Source organism: Eptatretus burgeri, chromosome 9 (genome assembly GCF_056783735.1).
Source record: "Eptatretus burgeri isolate ZD-2024b chromosome 9, Ebu_testis_v1, whole genome shotgun sequence".
Lineage (NCBI taxonomy): Eukaryota > Metazoa > Chordata > Myxini > Myxiniformes > Myxinidae > Eptatretus > Eptatretus burgeri.
This window is the reverse complement of record NC_140969.1, coordinates 11,996,056-12,014,641: the sequence shown is the minus strand read 5'-3', so window position 1 is coordinate 12,014,641 and position 18,586 is coordinate 11,996,056. Positions and strand designations below refer to the sequence as shown.

The window sequence follows — 18,586 nt, the reverse complement described above, 5'->3', positions numbered from 1 at the left end:
TGGGCTGGGATTCAAACCCAGGCGAGACAGCTTAGAGACGAGTGTGCATTCCTCGATTACCATCCTGCCAACCCCATGATTTTTCATTGCAAAAGTGAAATAAGGATTCCCTTTCGAAGATTACCAACAAGAGCTTGCAGAGTGGCCATGTTTAATCAATGTCGGGATCTTCTCGCTGCAAAGCATGCACGCACGCACAACCTGACACAATGAAATTGACAAATGTTGATGTATCGTCCACCTCGTGGCACCCGATGAATGGACATTTCCACTTTTTGACGAAGGGATTTGATGGAAAAGCATTTGACTGTGGAAATATTGTAATGTACTTTTCGACAATGGCTTGGTGTATTGTACCCTGAGTTACGTTCCAAGCCTAAGATACACAGCGAAGTGAAATGCTTTGCATTTGATTAATTGCCACAAACCAACACAATTCATTCGACGAAAATGTCACTTTCTCCTTTTGGAACTCGCAATTCACGGGCGTCAATGATGTTGCACGTCCAGGCTTAGGTTGCGAATCGTGCCGGCATCACACTTCACCTGGTCGGCCCAATCTCCAATACACTCTTATTTTTGCATTCCTTTTACCAAGCCTGGTCATCACTTCATGGTTAGGGTGGCCGGCTTGGGATCTTAGGGTTCTGTGTTTGAGCCCCAATGGCCGCTGAATTAACACGAGGTGTGGTTGACTCAGCCTGTCATCCTTGCGAGGTCGGCGAAATGAGTACCATTGTACTGGTATTGGGGCACAGCATCAGCGGCATAATCGTGCCCCAGCAAAATTGGCCGCCAAGCTGCCATACACAAGAAGATTCCTTTTCCCTTTTCATGATGTTTTTTTTTTTTTTAATCGATGTTGCAGCTGCAGTAAAAACGAGAACGGCACTCGGTGGAGCACATACCTCCGACGGTTTACGTTTTGTGTCCCACTGATGAGCCGGATCCGGACCTGAACTAAAATTGAGTCAACTTCTTCTTGTCACCTCCACAACTCATCCACGAACTTTAATCCAAATCTATCCACAACTTTTTGAGATATCATGCAAAAAATAGTTTTTGGCCCCATCTCTCAAAAGTGAAGAATCACTGAAAAAATTCTCGTATCCGGATCTTCACCAAAATTGAATAATCTGTCGTCGTCACACACCCGACTTGTCCACAACTTTTTGAGATATCCTGCTCACAGATACAGACAGACAGACAGACCAGGGGTGAAAGATAACCTCTGTCCACCTTCGGTGGCAGAGGGAACAAAAACTTGGTTCCTGTCTTGCATTGACCTGAGCATACTTTGACACGGCTCAACTGGAAACACTTGGCAATCCCTTGGGAAAAGAGCATGTTCCTCCACATTCAAATTCACTGCCTTTTCAGATTTGCGGCTTCATCGTCTCTTAAAAACCCGAAATTTTCCACTCTCCTCTTAAGCTTTGTTTTGTTGTCCAATCTCTCGTTTCGTAAAGTGGTTTGAGATTTTATATTTTTTTTAAAGGAAAGTGCATTTCATTCATCTATAATGCATTTCATTCATCAATTGATCGTTTGTTTCTCATTGTATTTACAGCTGTCACACCTGCTCCCAGCAGCTGGAGCTTGGATGGACATTCAAGAGAACACTGCATTCTTCCACAGTCACACTCACCTATTCCCCTTCCTGTGCAGCGCTTGCCTCTGACACCTGTATCGCCCCCTGTCCCCCCTCGAACTGGTGATCAAGGTGCAATTAACCTGTTAATGTTGCAATCTGAAGCCCTGGCTCATGATGTGGGGAACCCAGGTTAAAAGACTATTAATCTATTGTCTGCTCATGTCTGTGCTAGTCGTGTAAAAGAACGCCGATTCCACAAATGTCTCGACCCCCGCACCCCCACGTGGTTTATTCAAGGTTAAAGAAAAAAAAAGTGTTAATTGTCCAAAACACATAACAAACATCGATTCTATAAATATGAGAATGGAATATATTTTTCGAAAGCCCACTTAAACTGTTGTTATTTGCAGGAAATGAACAGGTGACCAACTTGACAGCTCGTCCAATGCGCAAGGTTTGTTCCGACTTTCTTGGATTGTTTTATTGACGAAGTGCAAAGAACCGAGGAGTTGAGACACAAAGTTAAAATGAGAAGCTGAATTCAGCCTTTAACTTGTCAATAAATCATATGTGGGTCACGATATATAATGACAGATTAATGCAGATAGGATTAACCATTATCCAGTAGAAAAGGCACGGCCAATCAACAAAACAAATGAAACTCCATTCCACCAATTGGAAACAACGAAGGAAAAGCAACATTGGCCTCAGTCGATGGTTCATTCATGGTCCACAAACTTTCTCAAGCCAAAGCTCCGACCCGTAGCCATTTCTGTATCCAATTTGCAGCTCATCCCTGGCCACGTGCCAAAGCATGGAATTTTTGGGCTGTTGAGATAAAATGCCATCATCGTTGGGATTCCTCTCCTTCATGCATCACAAGTGGCTTGATCAAATATTATATGGATGTACGTTATGTGTTGCACGTTTTCCCTGCTCACGTACTTTCGGTTTTCTCTTTTGCGGGTTCTCTGGGTGGTGTATACATAGAAAGGGTCTGCTAGCAAGCTGGTTATGGGCGGTTGGCGAGCCGGCACAGCTTGTGAGTGTGAGGAGTGGAGTGCATGCATTGCATGGTAAAGCAACGCACTGTTGTGACATCACGGTTTATTGCAGTGTATGCATGCCAGTCAGTGGTGTCGACTTACCTTTCATGTCCTTTCCGTTTTATGAAAGGAAACGTCGCCCAAGGCCAAGTCTGATCCTTCGTTTCAAATTGGTGGAGTCAATTTAAGTTTTATTTGTTGGTTGTATGTGCCTTTTAATGTGCGTGTTGTTATCTCCATAAGCGAATGTGCTTCAGAAGGTAGAACGGAGTCCTCCATGTGCTCGAAGTGTCTACCAATGTTTTGGTAAGGATCACGATTCATGGGCCTGGATGGCAATTCCCTCGGGCCACAGGACAGTGTGGTTCACCACGAGGTGTTTCAGAATATGGTGTGTTTGTGTATGAGAGATATTGTCATAGGTACAAGACCGAGGAGGTTGGTGGCACGATTTTCACTCTGCCATAATGGAACATTTCATTCCACAAAGAAAACTGAAAACCCATTCTGTGGGAGTACCTCCTGTGCAGACCAGCTCACTGGATGATGGGAATGGGGCAAAGCCTTCAGGACCCCCATTCTTTGATGATGGGAGGAAAAGCATGGGGTAACCTTCCTGGGTCGGTTTGTGGAAGTGGTGCTGAGGTGTCATCTACCAGACGGTGGACTCTTCAGGTTAACCTGAGGCGGTCCCTTCGGGTGATGCCTGATATGTCCTTTCCCTTACAGAGGATGATCCCTTGTCTCTGATATCTGAGCTCCAGTGTTTGAACATCGGTATTGCAGCACTCTGAGGTTCAAAGACCGGGCAGTGGTGAGAACATAGTGGGTAGTTACACCTACTACTGATCTGGTCACTCTAATGGTTACCATCCCCAAGAAGTTGCTGAAGTCGTGTCCAATAAGCTGACTCCAATAATAATTGAAGTAACACCGGTCATCGAGCATCTTATGAGACTGAGGATTCGTCACTCTTTGGGTGTCATTTCCCTGGTCTCTGAATATGCTCTGACTGAGGTGAGGGTTCTCACTGTGAAGGAGGCATTCTATGCTACGCTGGAGTCTGTGGTTTATGAGTGCCCCAAGTGAGGTGCACCTATTGTCTCGGGGTGGGGGGGGGATTTCATTGCTTCAACGGGCACTAATGGGGATGGTTTTGAGACATGCATTGGTCCCCATGGGTCTGGAACTATGAACCAGAATAGCACCCAAGTCTTGTACTTAGGGTGGCGGGATCAAGGTTTTCGCGCCCACAGCCTCAATGCTGGAGTTCGTATTCCAATGGCAGTGATATGGCAAAGGATATTGACCATATTCTCGTTGATTGTCATTGGAGTTGCTCCAAAACTTCAAGGTCTACCGGAGTGGTCAGTTCCTCAATGCTGACCACAGGCTTGTATCAGCTTTGAAGTTGCAGCTTAAATCCAGGACAATGGTACCATCCCAGCCTTGGCTGGATGTTGGCAAGCTCAAGGATGAGAAGGTAGCTGAGGACTTTGTGAACAGGCTGAATTGGGATTTGGGGGTTCTCGGTGTTTTGGGGAAATCCTTAAGAGTTGTGGAGTGCCTTCAAGACGACTATCCTTGATGTTGCCAGTGGATGTCTTGGAACCCACCGTCAGGCAAAGAACATTGCCTCCCAAGGGACACTGGATACCATTGGCCAGTCGTAGGGCCAAGCTTAATGGCAGAGCTGAGCTGTTCAGGGAGTTGAGGTGTAAAACTGTACGAGTACTGACCTGAGGGCGGACAAGGATGCCTATGTGCGAGGAATTTGTGAATGGGTAGAGTATCCATCACCTGTGGTAAAGTGATTCTCATCCTGCTTCGAGGAATTTGTGCATTGCATTCCACCAAGCCTGTCCCTCGGTGTACTGCAGTTAAAGTTTTAGGTGGTGGGCTCTTGACAGAGTCGACCAAAGTAAAGTCCCGCTGGACCAGTTACTTTGAGCGGCTATACCATGCTGACCCACCAGCTGTTAAATTGGACGTCCGGGGTGTAACTATCCCTTTTGCTGACCCAATCAATTATGAACCACCTTTGTTTGTGGTGAGAGGCTGTGGTGAACCATTTGAAATGGTGTGATGCTCCCAGGATCTCTGGCGTCCATACTGAACTTCTCAAAGCTGGTGGAAACCGAGCTATACTTGTCAGTGCGTGCAGTTCTGTGCTCTACCTGGAACACAGGCATCATCCCAACTGACTGGAGGGGCCTTGTTGTCCCTCTCGGGAAAGGGAAGGGTGATCACCAGGATTGCAACAGCTACCAAGGGGTGACGCTGCTCAGTGCCAGGCAAAGTCTTGCTCGAATAATTCTTGATAGGGTTCACCACCATATGCTTGAGCACCAGCTCCCAGAGCAGTCGGGCTTTACAACCAAGAGGTCAATGATTGACCATATCCTTGCTCTTCGGGTTCTCACCAAATGCAGATGAGAACTTCAGCAGGGGTGGATACTTATTTCAATTCTTGCCAAAAACCACGCCTGGTAGTTAACCGGATGACATAAACCCTGCCTCACGAACGATGTCCACACCAGATCCCTCCATCTTCTGAGCACAAGTAAACACAAACTTGTGGAAGTCATATTTGTGTATGCCTGGACTATTCCAAATAAGAGGATAGGCCTTCATGCGTACTCAAATCAAAGGTACTCGACTTCACGTGGACTTATCATGGACTGTTGATCAATCTCCTTGGCTTCTTCTGACTTGAGGCATTCTTGAACTGTTGTACTCGGTGATGGAGTGATTTATCACAGGATAGTAGTCAATACTAATCAGGTTTGATGTTGCCACACCGGTTGCCAAGGCAAATCCTGCTCAGCTCGGGAGTTCCTGCCTTTGTTTGCTGCTTACCTGTTGTGAAAATACCAAGAACACAACCATGTCTTCTCTCCACACCTTCAGCTCCTAGTTTGCATTGCCAGCATTTGATTCGAAAATCTGGACCTGATCTTTGGCCCACATAGCACGCTTGTAGTATGCATTCCCGTTGTAGTTGGAGAGAACGTTCTTTACTGCATTTGAGTGATGCAACTTCAGGTCTGTAATCTCCTGGAGCTATTGGTGTCCGATGGTGAAAATTCATGGTAAACTTGCGCCGGGATTCGAGATGATAGTCATATATTCATCTGAACATTCGCTTGTAATCAGTTTGCAGACTTCTTCCATGTAGAGAGAACCTAAAGGCTGAGAGCCTCCTATCACAAATCTCTTTTAGCTTTTAAAATCTTTCCATTGGATCTTTGGTCTGACAGGAAAGTGAATATGCACACTTTGATGGCCTATCATCAAAGGAGGCCTATTGTTTGATTATGAAGTTCTATGCTCACCATATGTTCCCAGATGTACGCACACTCAACTCTAAGCTAAGCTGTCTCGCCTGGGTTTGAATCTCGGCCCAGCTATAAACTATCATCGCAGGGCTTCACAAGCAAGGCGATTCATCGATGTGTGTGCGCCGTCCCCCGGATGGATGTTAACCTAGACGTCCCGTCCACAGCCATTCTTTGGTGGACGTTAAAGACCCCACGGTGTCCTTCGCGAAGAGTAGGCGAGCTTTAGCCGACACCATGAACAAGTTCCAAAATTCCTGCCCTGACGTGGAGGCACTGCAGCAGCGGTACAGCCATGCTCGCAGCAATTATGCAACCAGCAGTCACAGGCTCCAAACAAAATGAATGAATTCACTAGGTGACATTTTTGCCATTAATTGTATGTGGAGGTGTCAACTGGCACAAATTCGGGATGCTCACCGTCATTAAGGATTTGGGCGATAGGATAGATCTGCAGTAGCATACACACCTTTGTGCTGTTCACGTTGAGGTCAATTTCAAATTATAAACCATCACCTTGGTGATTCGTTAGCAGCGTTGCATCAATGCATGCACCGTACTCCTGAGCAACTTTTAGCCGGGCCCATCATATGCCAACATTAGCTGGTGGATATTAAAAATACCATGGCACCTCAAATAAAACTAGACATTGTGTGCCAGGACCCTCATGTCCAAATTCCAACATCAGATACAGTGCCTCCTTTGGAAATGTGCAACGGTGGGGGGCAACTCCAGTCAAATGTGCATCCATGAGAAGTAAAAGATCATATTCACTTTCCAATTCAATAGTTTGACTGTTCGTGGTATATCAACGCATGTGGAATGTATTTACTATCTGATCCAGTCTGACATGTGCTTCTCTAGTGTTCATTATGATACAGCAGGCGATGTTTAATAGCCAAATGTAATTATTTGTAAGAAAATCTGATTACTAAATCTTTGAATCTCTTCTTTCCAGATGCCCTTACAACCGATCCCAGCATCTCCCACGGAGACCCACACGTCTCACAGCCATCGACCGCCATCGCGTGCCCTGACCCGCTCGCCCAGCTGCTGCAGCTCGCCGTTGCCTAGCAGCGACTACGCAGTTTACACTACGCATGCACAGGGCGGATACAGAAAGCATGGCTGCCGCAATGCCCCCGAGATGACGGCAACGCCTTTGCGTCGTTCAGGGGGCTTGAACGCTCACGAAGTCGACAGGCATCGCAGAGATTACGTCCCTCAAGCTCCATCCAGATTTGGCCTTTCAGAGCTCGCACGCGATAGATCACCTTCTTCCCCGGCCAACTGTCCCAGTCAGCCATGCCGCAGCATCTCGCTTCCGCTCGGTGGAAACGCGGCTTCCGATGCAGTTCCTCCACCCGCTTTACCTCCCAAGCCCAGAGGAAGTCGCCGGGCGAGCGATGGCGGCTGGAACGAAGACGGGATGCCCATTCCTCTGCCTCGAAAGCTGTCGCAGGTTGGGGAACGAGGAAAGACCTAGTGAGACTTAACGGTACAGGGGGGAGAGGCTCGTGGGCAGTTTGAGCGATCGCAACAGAGTACCAACTGGTCTAGTGCAACTGTTATCTTGCCTTTTAGCCCCGTGTGCACTCTCGGTTTCCTTTTTCAATCTTACTGCTATCCATCCATCTTTGAATGCGGACTCGAGGCAAAGATAACTTTCCATGTACATAACCCCCAGATCAGATTGTCCGTGCGCACATATGATGTACTTATATTAAGTATTACACGAGTGAAAAAGTGCATTTGTCTTTACGCTCGTAAGTCTGCATTTCTAAACGATTTACCGAGCTGTACCGTCAATAGCATGAACACACGAGGACCAGGCTTATCAGGGCATTCAATTTGCGGTGGTTTTTATGGTTAATTTTAATGTTTTCATTTTTAAAATCCTGCTAACTTAAATGTTTGCAATGTGAAGCGTTTTATCTGCACTGGTATCATTTATATAAGTCGCTGCAGGACAGATGACCGGGCTATGAGCAATGTGTAAATACCTTTGCTATCGGCTACCTTTACTAGCTCTACAAGACTTGAAACGGGTTTGAGAAGGAATGATACCTTTTGGGGGTGCACTGATTTTAATTAATGTAAATTTGAGATGGACGGTGAATGGGGCAGGAGGCAATGTTAAGATAATGCGTTTCATTTTAAAAGTGCTGCTCGTCTTTAGCATTTGCAGGTATTCCTCCTCTTCCTCATCTCCTCCTCTCGTTTGTAACCATGATGTACAATAAAAGAAAAAAGCCTCATAATCAACTCGTGTTGTACGAAGAGTGTTTTTACCTCGGAGCGCTTGTCCTCGAAGGACAGCTTAATCTTGCGTCCATGTTGAGAGCATCTTATTACTTTGGAGGACTGACAATCCGTTATGTCATAATCCCAATTCTTTTCGTGAAATGGCTTTGAAGATTTTGAGACAAATCTGAGAGATCTCAGAACTCGGCCACTATGATTAGGTTTGTGTGAACTACCATGTCATGAAAGTTGTACTGTATTAGAAAATATTACTACACCTGGTCGTCAAGTGTTGAAACATTTATACCTTTAAATGGGAAAGGGTGGGGTTTGTTTGTTTTTTGATTGTGTGTATGTATATATGTATATATATATATATATATATATATATATATATATATATATATATATATATATATATATATATATATATATATATATATATATATATATATATATATATATATATATATATATATATATATATATATATATATATATATATATATATATATATATATATATATATATATATATATATATATATTTATATATATATATATATATATATATATATATATATTTATATATATGTATATATATATATATATATATATATCTGCCTGCCGTCTGGTTACATCAATGGTTAGGGACGTGACTGTGCCGCTGATGCAGTGTCCCTATTACCAGTACACTGGTACTCATTTTGCCGACCTCGGAAGGACGACAGGCTGAGTCAACCCCACCTGGTATTAATTCAGCGACTAACAGGGCTCAAACTCAGGACCCTAGGATCTCAAGCCAGTCACCCTAACCGCATAGCCAACAAACACCAGGCTTGGGGTTTGGAATGGGAGGTGTGAAAACAGTTGGAAAAGAATTTGTTATCCATAATGGAGTACCCACTCGGACTGGGCAAAGGATTATTTGATTTTTAAATAACCGGAAGTGTTCGTTAATGAAACTGCCAGTGCAACATACTCTCCAAGTGATCAATCTTAAAATTAGATGGATGAAGATTTCACAACGAGGTGATTACTTACACCTGATAATGACGTGGCAATGTGATCTGAAAAATTGCATTTACAAATCCCTCCTGACTCGTACAAACCACCATCAAAAGAGAATAAGGAAGGATGCTGTAAAATCTGCACAAATATACCGTGTATACCTTTCTCCAGAACAAACAATGGAACATTTTTGTCCTTTTTTAACTTTAATACAAATGCTCAAAATCTATCAGCTTTTATTTATTTATTTATTTTTTAACATGGTCCCACCTCAGAACCAGCCAATCATTTCAGTCAGAGGTAGAACTGTTGGGAGTGCTTGAAACGACTGCCACTCAGATCCAAGGTGGTGGTGGTGGAGGAGCTGCTATTATATAAAAATTAACGTCAATAGTTTTTAAAGTGCATCTTCAGCAAATCGTTTTTCTTCCGGCGTTGGTGGGAGCTCAAATTATATCCCATTGTCAGAGGCATCGAGGCCAAAAAGGAGTGAAAAGCAATTCAGACAAGATCTTGAGGAGTTGCCACTGTTTCTATGTTAACAACAACAATCGTGGGTCAAATGTAGAGCCATGGTGATCCTGTGTGACGAACACATAAGAGACGGTGTTATACTTTCAAGGTGTAAGATGAAGAGAAAAGGTTATCCACCTTGTGAAATTGTGCCACTTCATCAACAACAATCGGTTGCATTTGGAGCCATAGTGATCCTTCACGATGAACACATAGGAAGCGGCGTTATACTTTCAAGAAGCAAGACGAGGAGGAAAGGTTTTCATCCACCTTGTGAAACTGCAATCCTCGTCGAGCAAAGTGCAATTCATCCAATTGCAGTGCTACATTCATAAAAAAAGGTGTTCATCCCAGAACGTGCTGCCTCAATGAACGGTGAAGAGGAGCGAGGAGACACCGAGTTACACCGTGCAGCTACAAGAGCAAAATAAATCTTCACGAAGATCTGAACAGAAGTATGAAAGGAGATACGACATGATGGCCCACAAGTCGCGCGACATCTACACGTCGATCGAACACGGTCAGTATCCTGTTAAGTGGCCGATTGGACTGCCACTGAGCACGAGTCCATGCGGGGCAGTGCCTGCATCGCATCCGTCCTACAGTTGTCGTGCTGTAGTTTGGTGGTAGTGCCAGCTCAAGGACACCTCATGCATCTGACCACCATTCGAACTTGGTGTGGGACATCTTGAAAAAACAAAAGTGATGGATTCAGGTGAGCAAGTCCTTGCGTGCAGTTTGGATTTCCAGCAGTGCCTCTAAAACGTTTTTGTTTGTTGCCAAAAAGTGCAAGAGAACATGAGGTACATATGGGATTAAAGTGCATCTTCAGTAAGTTTGAACAACATTAAGTTATTAGATTACTTACAAACACAGTTTCAGCTAAGTGTACACTTGCTCGACCTCTGAGGAAGGCCAATAACCAAAGGTATGCAAAAATAATAATAATAATAAACTACATAAACTGGTTTAGTGTTTCAAAGATTCTGAGATCGGGCCATTTTCAGATACTGACGATCAAATCCACCCCCTTTTTATTTATCCATTTTAGAACACCAGAGGTGGCATAAATGCAAACATCTGCACAAGATCCAGCAAAAAAAAAAATAAACACCTCTTCCCATCGTCCATCAAACGGCGAGGGAGAGCCGTGGGAAATATGTATCCACGTCCCTCCCTTCCCACAAATACCTGCCCAATCGGCAGTAATGCGAACGGATTTCAACAAGATTCTTGTGTATTTTTGCAAGACCAACTTGGTAAAGCAGTTGTCGATATTTTATGTGCAGGGAACGTAATGAATCCAACAGCAATCAATGGCACACATCTTAAAAGCCAAAACGATCCTGTCTGCATTGGTTTATTTTTCAGTTGGTATGTTATTCATATATCGATCTGTTGCAACATTACCACACCAGAGCGCAAGCCACACCAGATACACCAAACTGTCGGTGTAGTGGGACTAGAGAGCTGCTGAGGAATGCAGTACGCACATCCTAAATAATAATAATAATAAAATAACAGCACAGCAGCTTAATGCAAGCATTACACCTGCGATTGCTTTAAGAAAGTCCGTCCTCGTTAAAAGAGCGCGACAGGTTTCAAATCATAACTTTGAGTTTACCGTTAAAACTTCCAAGAAAAATGATGGGCGTCACCTCGCCGACACGTTAAGAGGAGTTGCGTGGAGAATATTACCAACGGACACTCGACGGGTGAGCGATGTGGAACTTTTGGATTTGTGAATTCAAAATTACACCGAGAGGCCTTCAAACGAAACAGGAACCTTCATTTTTGATCAAAGAACATCACATAAGCAGCAGAAAACAATGTTGCAACATGCACTGTGGGGGGGGGGGGGGGTCACACTGATTTAGCAATAACACGAGCCAGGCAGCAACTTTCAGAGAGCTGACTCTCCATCAAAGACAGCACCAAACGTTTCGACTGCGCCTAATGTTCCATTAACCAGAAGCACCAGGTGTTTCGGCAGCACATGGGGCCCAATACCTCGCGGAGACCCTTCCGCCTTGAGCCAGATTGAAAAGGCTCATTCAGATGAATCGTCCGGTGTGTAAATATATGGATGGGTATTCCTACAAACATACATGTGAGTAATATGTAAATAGATACCTTAGAGAATATGGGGAAGGGGTTGGGGCAGCATAGACGAGAGCTTTAGTCACATTTGTAAACTTCCTTTTTTGAGCCAAAACGCTTCTCATCAGGCTGATCTTTGCAATGTGGTTATTCCACAAACGATCCCAAGAGAAAGGTTTTTTTTCTGAACATGGCCCTATGCAGTCAGAACTGTATCAAGGAAGAGGAAACCTCTACTTATTAGGTATGAGAAATAATTTTTGATCTGATGTTGCGAATTTCCCGAACACCTCCCTCTCCTTTCACCTTCATCAATCCTAATCAAAAATATGCATAATAGCTCCCCCCCCCCAAGGAAACAAGAAAAAGAAAAAAGGGAGGGTGGGCAGCTGGAAACAAAATAAAATGTTTAAAAGGCTTGTTTAACGAAAAAATTAATATCCAATTTGCAACAGGTTCAGTAAAATGGAATATTTGATCAGAGTTTAAACACAAGTGGCATACAAAAAAACAAAAAAAAAATGCATTCCAACTACAAAGCGACGAGTATGCTTAAACAACACTATCATATCCAATGTATAAATGGAGAATTGCAAGGGCTTGTGCACCGAGAGTGTAGACAGACACACCAGGTAGCTTTGTGCAGGAACTGGCAATTGAACACGAGGAAATGAACTGGGATGCAAAGGTGGCGTGCACAAAACTCGTTGATCCAGCCTTCAGAGCAAATTGATCCGGCAGGAACGTGCTGGAGCAAGGTGAAAGCCAGCGGGCACAAATCCTCATCGAGAGGTTACAGAATGTGCCAACCAGGAAGAAGGGAGAGCTCACCGGTCAGAGTAGGCCCAAACGGCACGGCGAGCAAATCCTGCACAGAAACAACGGAGCAACTTTGGAAGGTACAACACTTGCGGGCCAATCGCATCGCATCGCATGCAAAACACGCCGTCCCCTCCCCGATACCAGAATCAATATCAACAACAGCAGAGATGCTTTCACTTTTCAAACCGCAAGCATTTTAGCGAACAGAGTGCAAATTCGCCCGCAACGTCAGTGGCTTCACGGATGTGACTGCTCACCTTGGTGAGCAGTGGACGAGCGACGTGTGCCGTGGCAACCCGATCGGTGCACCGCTCGCCGCCGCAGGCCTCTCAAAGCAATCGATCTTGACCAAGCCACTGGGTATGCAACCACAACGAAGACCGAGGAGCTCCTCCTTTTAACTTCCACCTCGCACCGCCTCGTCACATCAAGCAAGCTGGAGTGAATCACTGCCGGTTCTGGTGTTTTTGCCAAAAGTGAATGTCAATGAGTATGTCGCTGCACTTGCACGTTGCCCTTCAAGTAATCAACAAAGCTGGGGGGGGGGTTTCTTCTTCTCTCTGCCACTTGTTCCCCCACATAAACGAGAATCTTTCCCATCTTCCCATTGGCAAAGCCCATTCAGTGGGAACAATGTGAACAAATTCCTGATGCTCAGTTCAGATTGGGAAAAATAAATAAATAAAATAAACAGCCTTGGTTGGAACCTTGCACAAAGAAGGATGAGCTTGTCGTAGGACGATGGGGTGAGGTGAGGTGTTCAGTCTTGCAAAGCCTCTTCTTTTTTTTTTTTCTTTTTTTTTAATTTGTCGGGCAAATTGTTCAGGTAAAAAGGACCTTCCTCTTGTTCGTTGTGTGTCGATGGGTTGTTTTTCGTTCATTCCTTTCATTTCTAATAATTTAGCAAGGACTTTACGGCGAATTATAGACATAAAAACACAATAATTGCCAAACGAGTCGTTAGTGATCTTGGCCAAATTGCAAGAAGTCCCCAAAAGGAATGGCCAATCGAAAGCAGACCAATTGCAAAAGCAAAAAAAAAGTAACCAAAAATAATAATAATAATCATTAAAAAAAAAAAAAAGAGACCACGTGGTGTTTCGACATGAGATGAGGACAATACAGGGAGGAAGGCATGCAAACGAAACGAGTGGAGTAAGTGGAGTACAGTTAGCATTACATGGATCTTAAAATAAACAAAAAAGAAGCTCACTACCATAAACACATCTTTGGACAATTACAACATACAGATCGTCATTACCAATTCAGTTGGACTAAATATGCTTCTGAAAAACACAACTAGGCACAAAATAAAAAGGAAAAAGCGTGGTTTTTTTTTGTTTGTTTTGTTTTTTAAAAAGGAAACTCAATTTTTTACAACTTATGCAGACAGGTGTTTTTGATTCTCAACCCCGCCGCCCCCCACCCCCTTCCCAGCCCCCTCTTGTGGTGACAGTTTCACACAGCTGTTCTGTCGCAGTAATATCAGCAAAATGTGGAAAAATACGAAATTATTTTGAAACTGCCACCACATTTCATGTCTTTTGTGTGTTTGTTTTTCGACTTAGGCGTTCCCACGAACAATGATGACTATTAGGTGATCGTCATCCGTCCGGGCTAACGTCCTAGCTGGCTCTTGCAAGAACTGCTGGGAGAATTCGCATGGAGGAAAAGTATGCAACACTCCTGTGCCATCCCTCTCTTTTCCAGTACCACTGCCACTGCTACCAATGGGCAAGCTGATGACCCCCGCAGCCTGTTTTTGTTTCAAGTATGACACAAGATTGCGTAGTGGTCGTGGGTCGCCGGATTTAGGTGGCTCGTCACCAGGACACTGTCGTGCGTGCAGTGCCAACAGGATGCAGTGCCCATCAGCACCGGCAAGCTTCATACGCCGAGTCACTTCTTCCAATTTCGGTGGGTCGAGCCGGAGCCGTTGCGTTATCTTCAGCTGGGAGACGGGGCCACCGGCTGTACCGTCTTGGAGGAGACTGTGAGCCAGGCTCAAATCGCCGGCTACGAGAAACATGCGTGTCGGGAATGAGCTGTTCTTGAGGACGAGGACACCTTGCCAAGCGGGGCTCAACGATCGGGCAAACTCTGACAACGCCTGCGGCAATGCTCTTCCACTCTCATTTTTCACCGTGACCTCGCCCTTGCTTCGACCGTCCGATTCACCGCCGTACGGTCTGCGGTGCCGCTCGATGCTCTGCGGCCGTGCACGGTCGCAACCATTAGCTTCCCTTTGGCGATGATCATTGGGAGATAACAACCCCACCCGGAGGCCGTCAGAACGAACCTCGCTCGGCACGACACGCTCCAAGTCACCGGGTGGTCCGCCGTCGCGAGCACGATCGGTGGATCCATAGTGGCGGCGAGAAGACCTCTCATCAAACGGCGACCGCTCGCAACGGTTGTATCCATCCGAAGGCGGCGGTGGCAGAGATGGTGGAGGCGGGCTTCTACGCCGCCGTCGTTCGTCCCAGGCCGGAGGTCCGGCTGCAAAATCACGGGCACGGTCGCCCGGAGGCCAACTATCCCGATGGCGGCCACGATCGACTGGAGTGTACGAGTCGAAGGAGACCGCCACCCTTGTTCCTCCAGTACCGGCTTTGCCCTGGTTGGGCCAATTTCCGTCCTGATTACTCCAACTGCGATCTCGATAATGCAGAACCGACTTCAGAGGACTAGTCCTGTCGCGGGTGCGCATGTCGTAGTGAGTGCCATAATCATCAGGCAAACCGTCCATCTGGGGTTGGAAAGGATGAGGTGCCTGCTCCAAGTCGGCAAAATCAACACGTAGACGTCTGTCCGTCCCGGGAATGAAGAATCCACGCATTTGAGCCCAAGCAGCAAGGGCAGCATCCATGCTTTCATACTGAATGTAGGCAAAATTTTCCCCCTTTCGATAGTCGATGCTTCTGATCGTGCCGAAGCGATCAAACTCGCGGGCCAACGCCGCCACGGGCATCCACGGGCCAAGACCTCCAACCCAGAGGCGTGTGGTTTGATTGGCCTTCCCGTAGCCAATATTCACGGCACTGTGCCCGATGAGCTTTCCGGACATGGCCACTTTGGCACGATGGGCCATATCCAAGTTGCGAAACTTGACAAAGCCGTAAGAGTTGCCTAGCCCGTACAAATTCCGCTTGATGTCGACCTCCTCCACAAAGCCAAAGCGCTCAAATATGCGCCTGAGCTCGCCTTCGTTGACCTCCTGGTACAGGTTTCCGATGAAAAGCGTCCGTGTGGCATACTGGTCGTCCTCGGGGAGCATGTGCAACTCGTCGTCATCTCGGATTCTTCCACCGGCGTAAGTGCCACGTAGACGATCGTACGAGCCGTACTCCCAATCTCCTCTGTCCCTGTCCCTCATTGTGACGTCATCTCGCACGGGGCTGCCTCTCCGGACTCGGGAATCTCGGCCCGGGCGGCTCGCCGGAGAGTGACCTCGAGGAGGTGGCGGCAGAGGCGGCAGAGGTGGCGGTGGTGGAGGAGGAGGTGGTGGCGCATAAGGAGGGTAACCCCCTTGTACTCCGTAGCTGTCATAGTCAGGGAGGGAAGGGCTTCGTCGACGTGGGTACACGGCGTCCACCCTCAGCTGTCGCTCGTACAGCGTGAGCCGAGGCTTGGCCCGCCGGGCCTCCCGAGCCTCGTCGGCCCGTCTGAAGCTCACGTAGGCCACACGGGCCCTGTCACCGCCATCCTGCGCGATCTTCACGCTCACATCGCCGAACTTTTTGAACTCGCGGAAGAGTCCGTCCTCGACCTGCTCGTCCGACAGCTGCGAACCCACGTTTCGTACCAACAACGTCTTGTACTCACGGCCTGCCGCATCGCCGCCACGTTTGCTGCGCCCACCAAAGCCTCCACCTCCCCCCGCCGAGCCGCCAGAGCCACTGCGCGCTTCGTAATCACGCTCGTCGCGCCTTGCCGATTTGTCTCCTCGATCGGGACTAGTCCTGCGGCCGGAAGCCGGCTGTCCACGATGCCCCGGGCCGGACCGCGAGTCGCGCTCCTCGACCATGCTTCGAGGCCGTTTGCCCTTGGGCGGCGAGGCCCGCTCCTGGTGCCGCTTCATACTCGCGGAGCACAAGCACCGCGCACGTGTTTCTCGATGGGCCTACCTCGAGGTCGTCGTAAACAGCGCCGATTGACGTCGGTACCCGTCCGCCGTGACGTTCGCCAAACGAGCCTTTTGCTCTCGCGAGCCGCACTATCCGCCCGCCGCCATCTTGCCGAGGTTTCCTGACCGGCTCGCTTCCGCCGCGACGACAAATAGTGCGGTATATCGAGATCCGTCCGTTTTATTTTCCCCCCTTGATATTCCTCTGTGGCATGATGCCTTCGACGAATTTCACCGAATGAGCCGTATCTTTAAACACATTACTTATTTTACCTCAGAAATTCTCCCTCCGACAGCGACTTTCTCCCTCTCCCCCCCCCCCCCCATTCCATGAATCCTTCGGCCGCTGTGCACCCTCCGCGCCGTGTGTATCACTCCGCACCGAGCGCTGAGCGATATAATTAAATAATTGTTCCTGAAGATCCGTCTCGTGACAAATCGTGTGGTTGTTTTATTTTTTTTTCATTATTATTTTATTTCCCACACAATGGCGTTAACAGTGAGGCAGTTATCTCGACGAGCGTCTGTTTTGTTCTTTCGATGGTGATTGTAAATGGGCTAACAACCAATGTTCGTGTTTGTCCCTCAAATGGACGCACCCGGGCCGCTTCCTGCATCCCTCCCCTCCTCCTCCAACCCACACTGAGGCGATCTTTCCCTCAATCCTCACAATGATCGGGTTTATTTTATCTATTCGGGATTTTTTTTTAAGCGTTAAACGTCTTTGCTCTCGGGTCCCCTCTGACGAAGCTCCGTGAACGCTTCGCTGAGGGTCCTGATTGCTTTCTTTTTTTGTTTGTTTTGCTGTCTTTACGCGGTTTGTCAACCGGTTCGGCCTCAAACGTTTCCGCAGATCATTTAACAAACGAGTGACATCCCTCAAATACATTTTTAATAATGATATAATCATAATCGTACGAGTGAGAATAATGACAATAATAATAAACATCACATCCGGTCACTGCCTTAACAATCGCAATCTTCTTCTTTTTACAATATTTCGCATAAACAGTCGCAATCTTCTTCTTCTTCTCTTCTTCTTCGTCTTCCAATATTTCACCTGAACTATCACAATCTTCTTCTTCTTCGTCTTCCAATATTTCGCCTTTACAGTCGCAATCTTCTTCTTCACTTCTTCTTCGTCTTCCAATATTTCACCTGAACAATCGCAATCTTCTTCTTCTTCGTCTTCCAATATTTCGCCTTTACAGTCGCAATCTTCTTCTTCTCTTCTTCTTCGTCTTCCAATATTTCACCTGACCAATCGCAATCTTCTTCTTCTTCGTCTTCCAATATTTCGCCTTTACAGTCGCAATCTTCTTCTTCTTCACTTCTTCTTCGTCTTCCAATATTTCACCTGACCAATCGCAATCTTCTTCTTCTTCGTCTTCCAATATTTCGCCTTTACAGTCGCAATCTTCTTCTTCTTCTCTTCTTCTTCGTCTTCCAATATTTCACCTGAACAATCGCAATCTTCTTCTTCTTCTTCCAATATTTCGCCTGAACAGTCGCAATCTTCACTGCTTTTTCTTCTTCTTCCAATATTTCATATTCTTCTTCACTAAACGCAATTCAGTCATGGTTGTTCTTTCAATGCCCTTATATTTCGGATTTTGGGGACGGCGTGGAATCACACACCGAAGACGCGTCACGCACACCTTAATATCTCCGATCTGAGCACCAAATTGCAATTATCTTTTTGATTCTCTCTCTCTCTCTCTCTCTCTCTCTCTCTCTCTCTCTCTCTCTCTCTCTCTCTCTGTCTCTGTCTCTGTCAGTGTCTCTGGCTCTGG

The 18,586-nt window shown here is 46.4% G+C and overlaps 2 protein-coding genes across 7 annotated transcripts in view; one reads left to right on the top strand and one right to left on the bottom strand.

The window, feature by feature from the left end:
- DOCK4 (dedicator of cytokinesis 4) overlaps nucleotides 1-8,243 on the top strand; it is a 289,016-nt gene extending 280,773 nt beyond the window's left edge. For all 6 annotated transcript variants that reach the window (XM_085894107.1, XM_085894106.1, XM_085894104.1 and 3 more), the window contains 3 exons: nucleotides 1,571-1,723; nucleotides 2,005-2,048; nucleotides 6,937-8,243. In XM_085894107.1, coding sequence (XP_085750233.1) covers nucleotides 1,571-1,723; nucleotides 2,005-2,048; nucleotides 6,937-7,464 — 725 coding nt within the window. In that variant the 3' untranslated portion in view covers nucleotides 7,465-8,243. The remainder of the gene's footprint in view (nucleotides 1-1,570; nucleotides 1,724-2,004; nucleotides 2,049-6,936) is intronic.
- A 2,846-nt stretch (nucleotides 8,244-11,089) lies between these two features.
- On the bottom strand, nucleotides 11,090-17,094 carry LOC147019540 (RNA-binding protein 15-like). The gene is made up of 2 exons (XM_085894100.1): nucleotides 12,925-17,094; nucleotides 11,090-12,713 (listed from the first exon to the last, which is right to left on the bottom strand). The coding sequence occupies exon 1, from the start codon at nucleotides 16,746-16,748 to the stop codon at nucleotides 14,232-14,234; it is 2,517 nt and encodes an 838-aa protein (XP_085750226.1). The 5' UTR covers nucleotides 16,749-17,094; the 3' UTR covers nucleotides 11,090-12,713; nucleotides 12,925-14,231.
- Nucleotides 17,095-18,586: the final 1,492 nt, after the last annotated feature.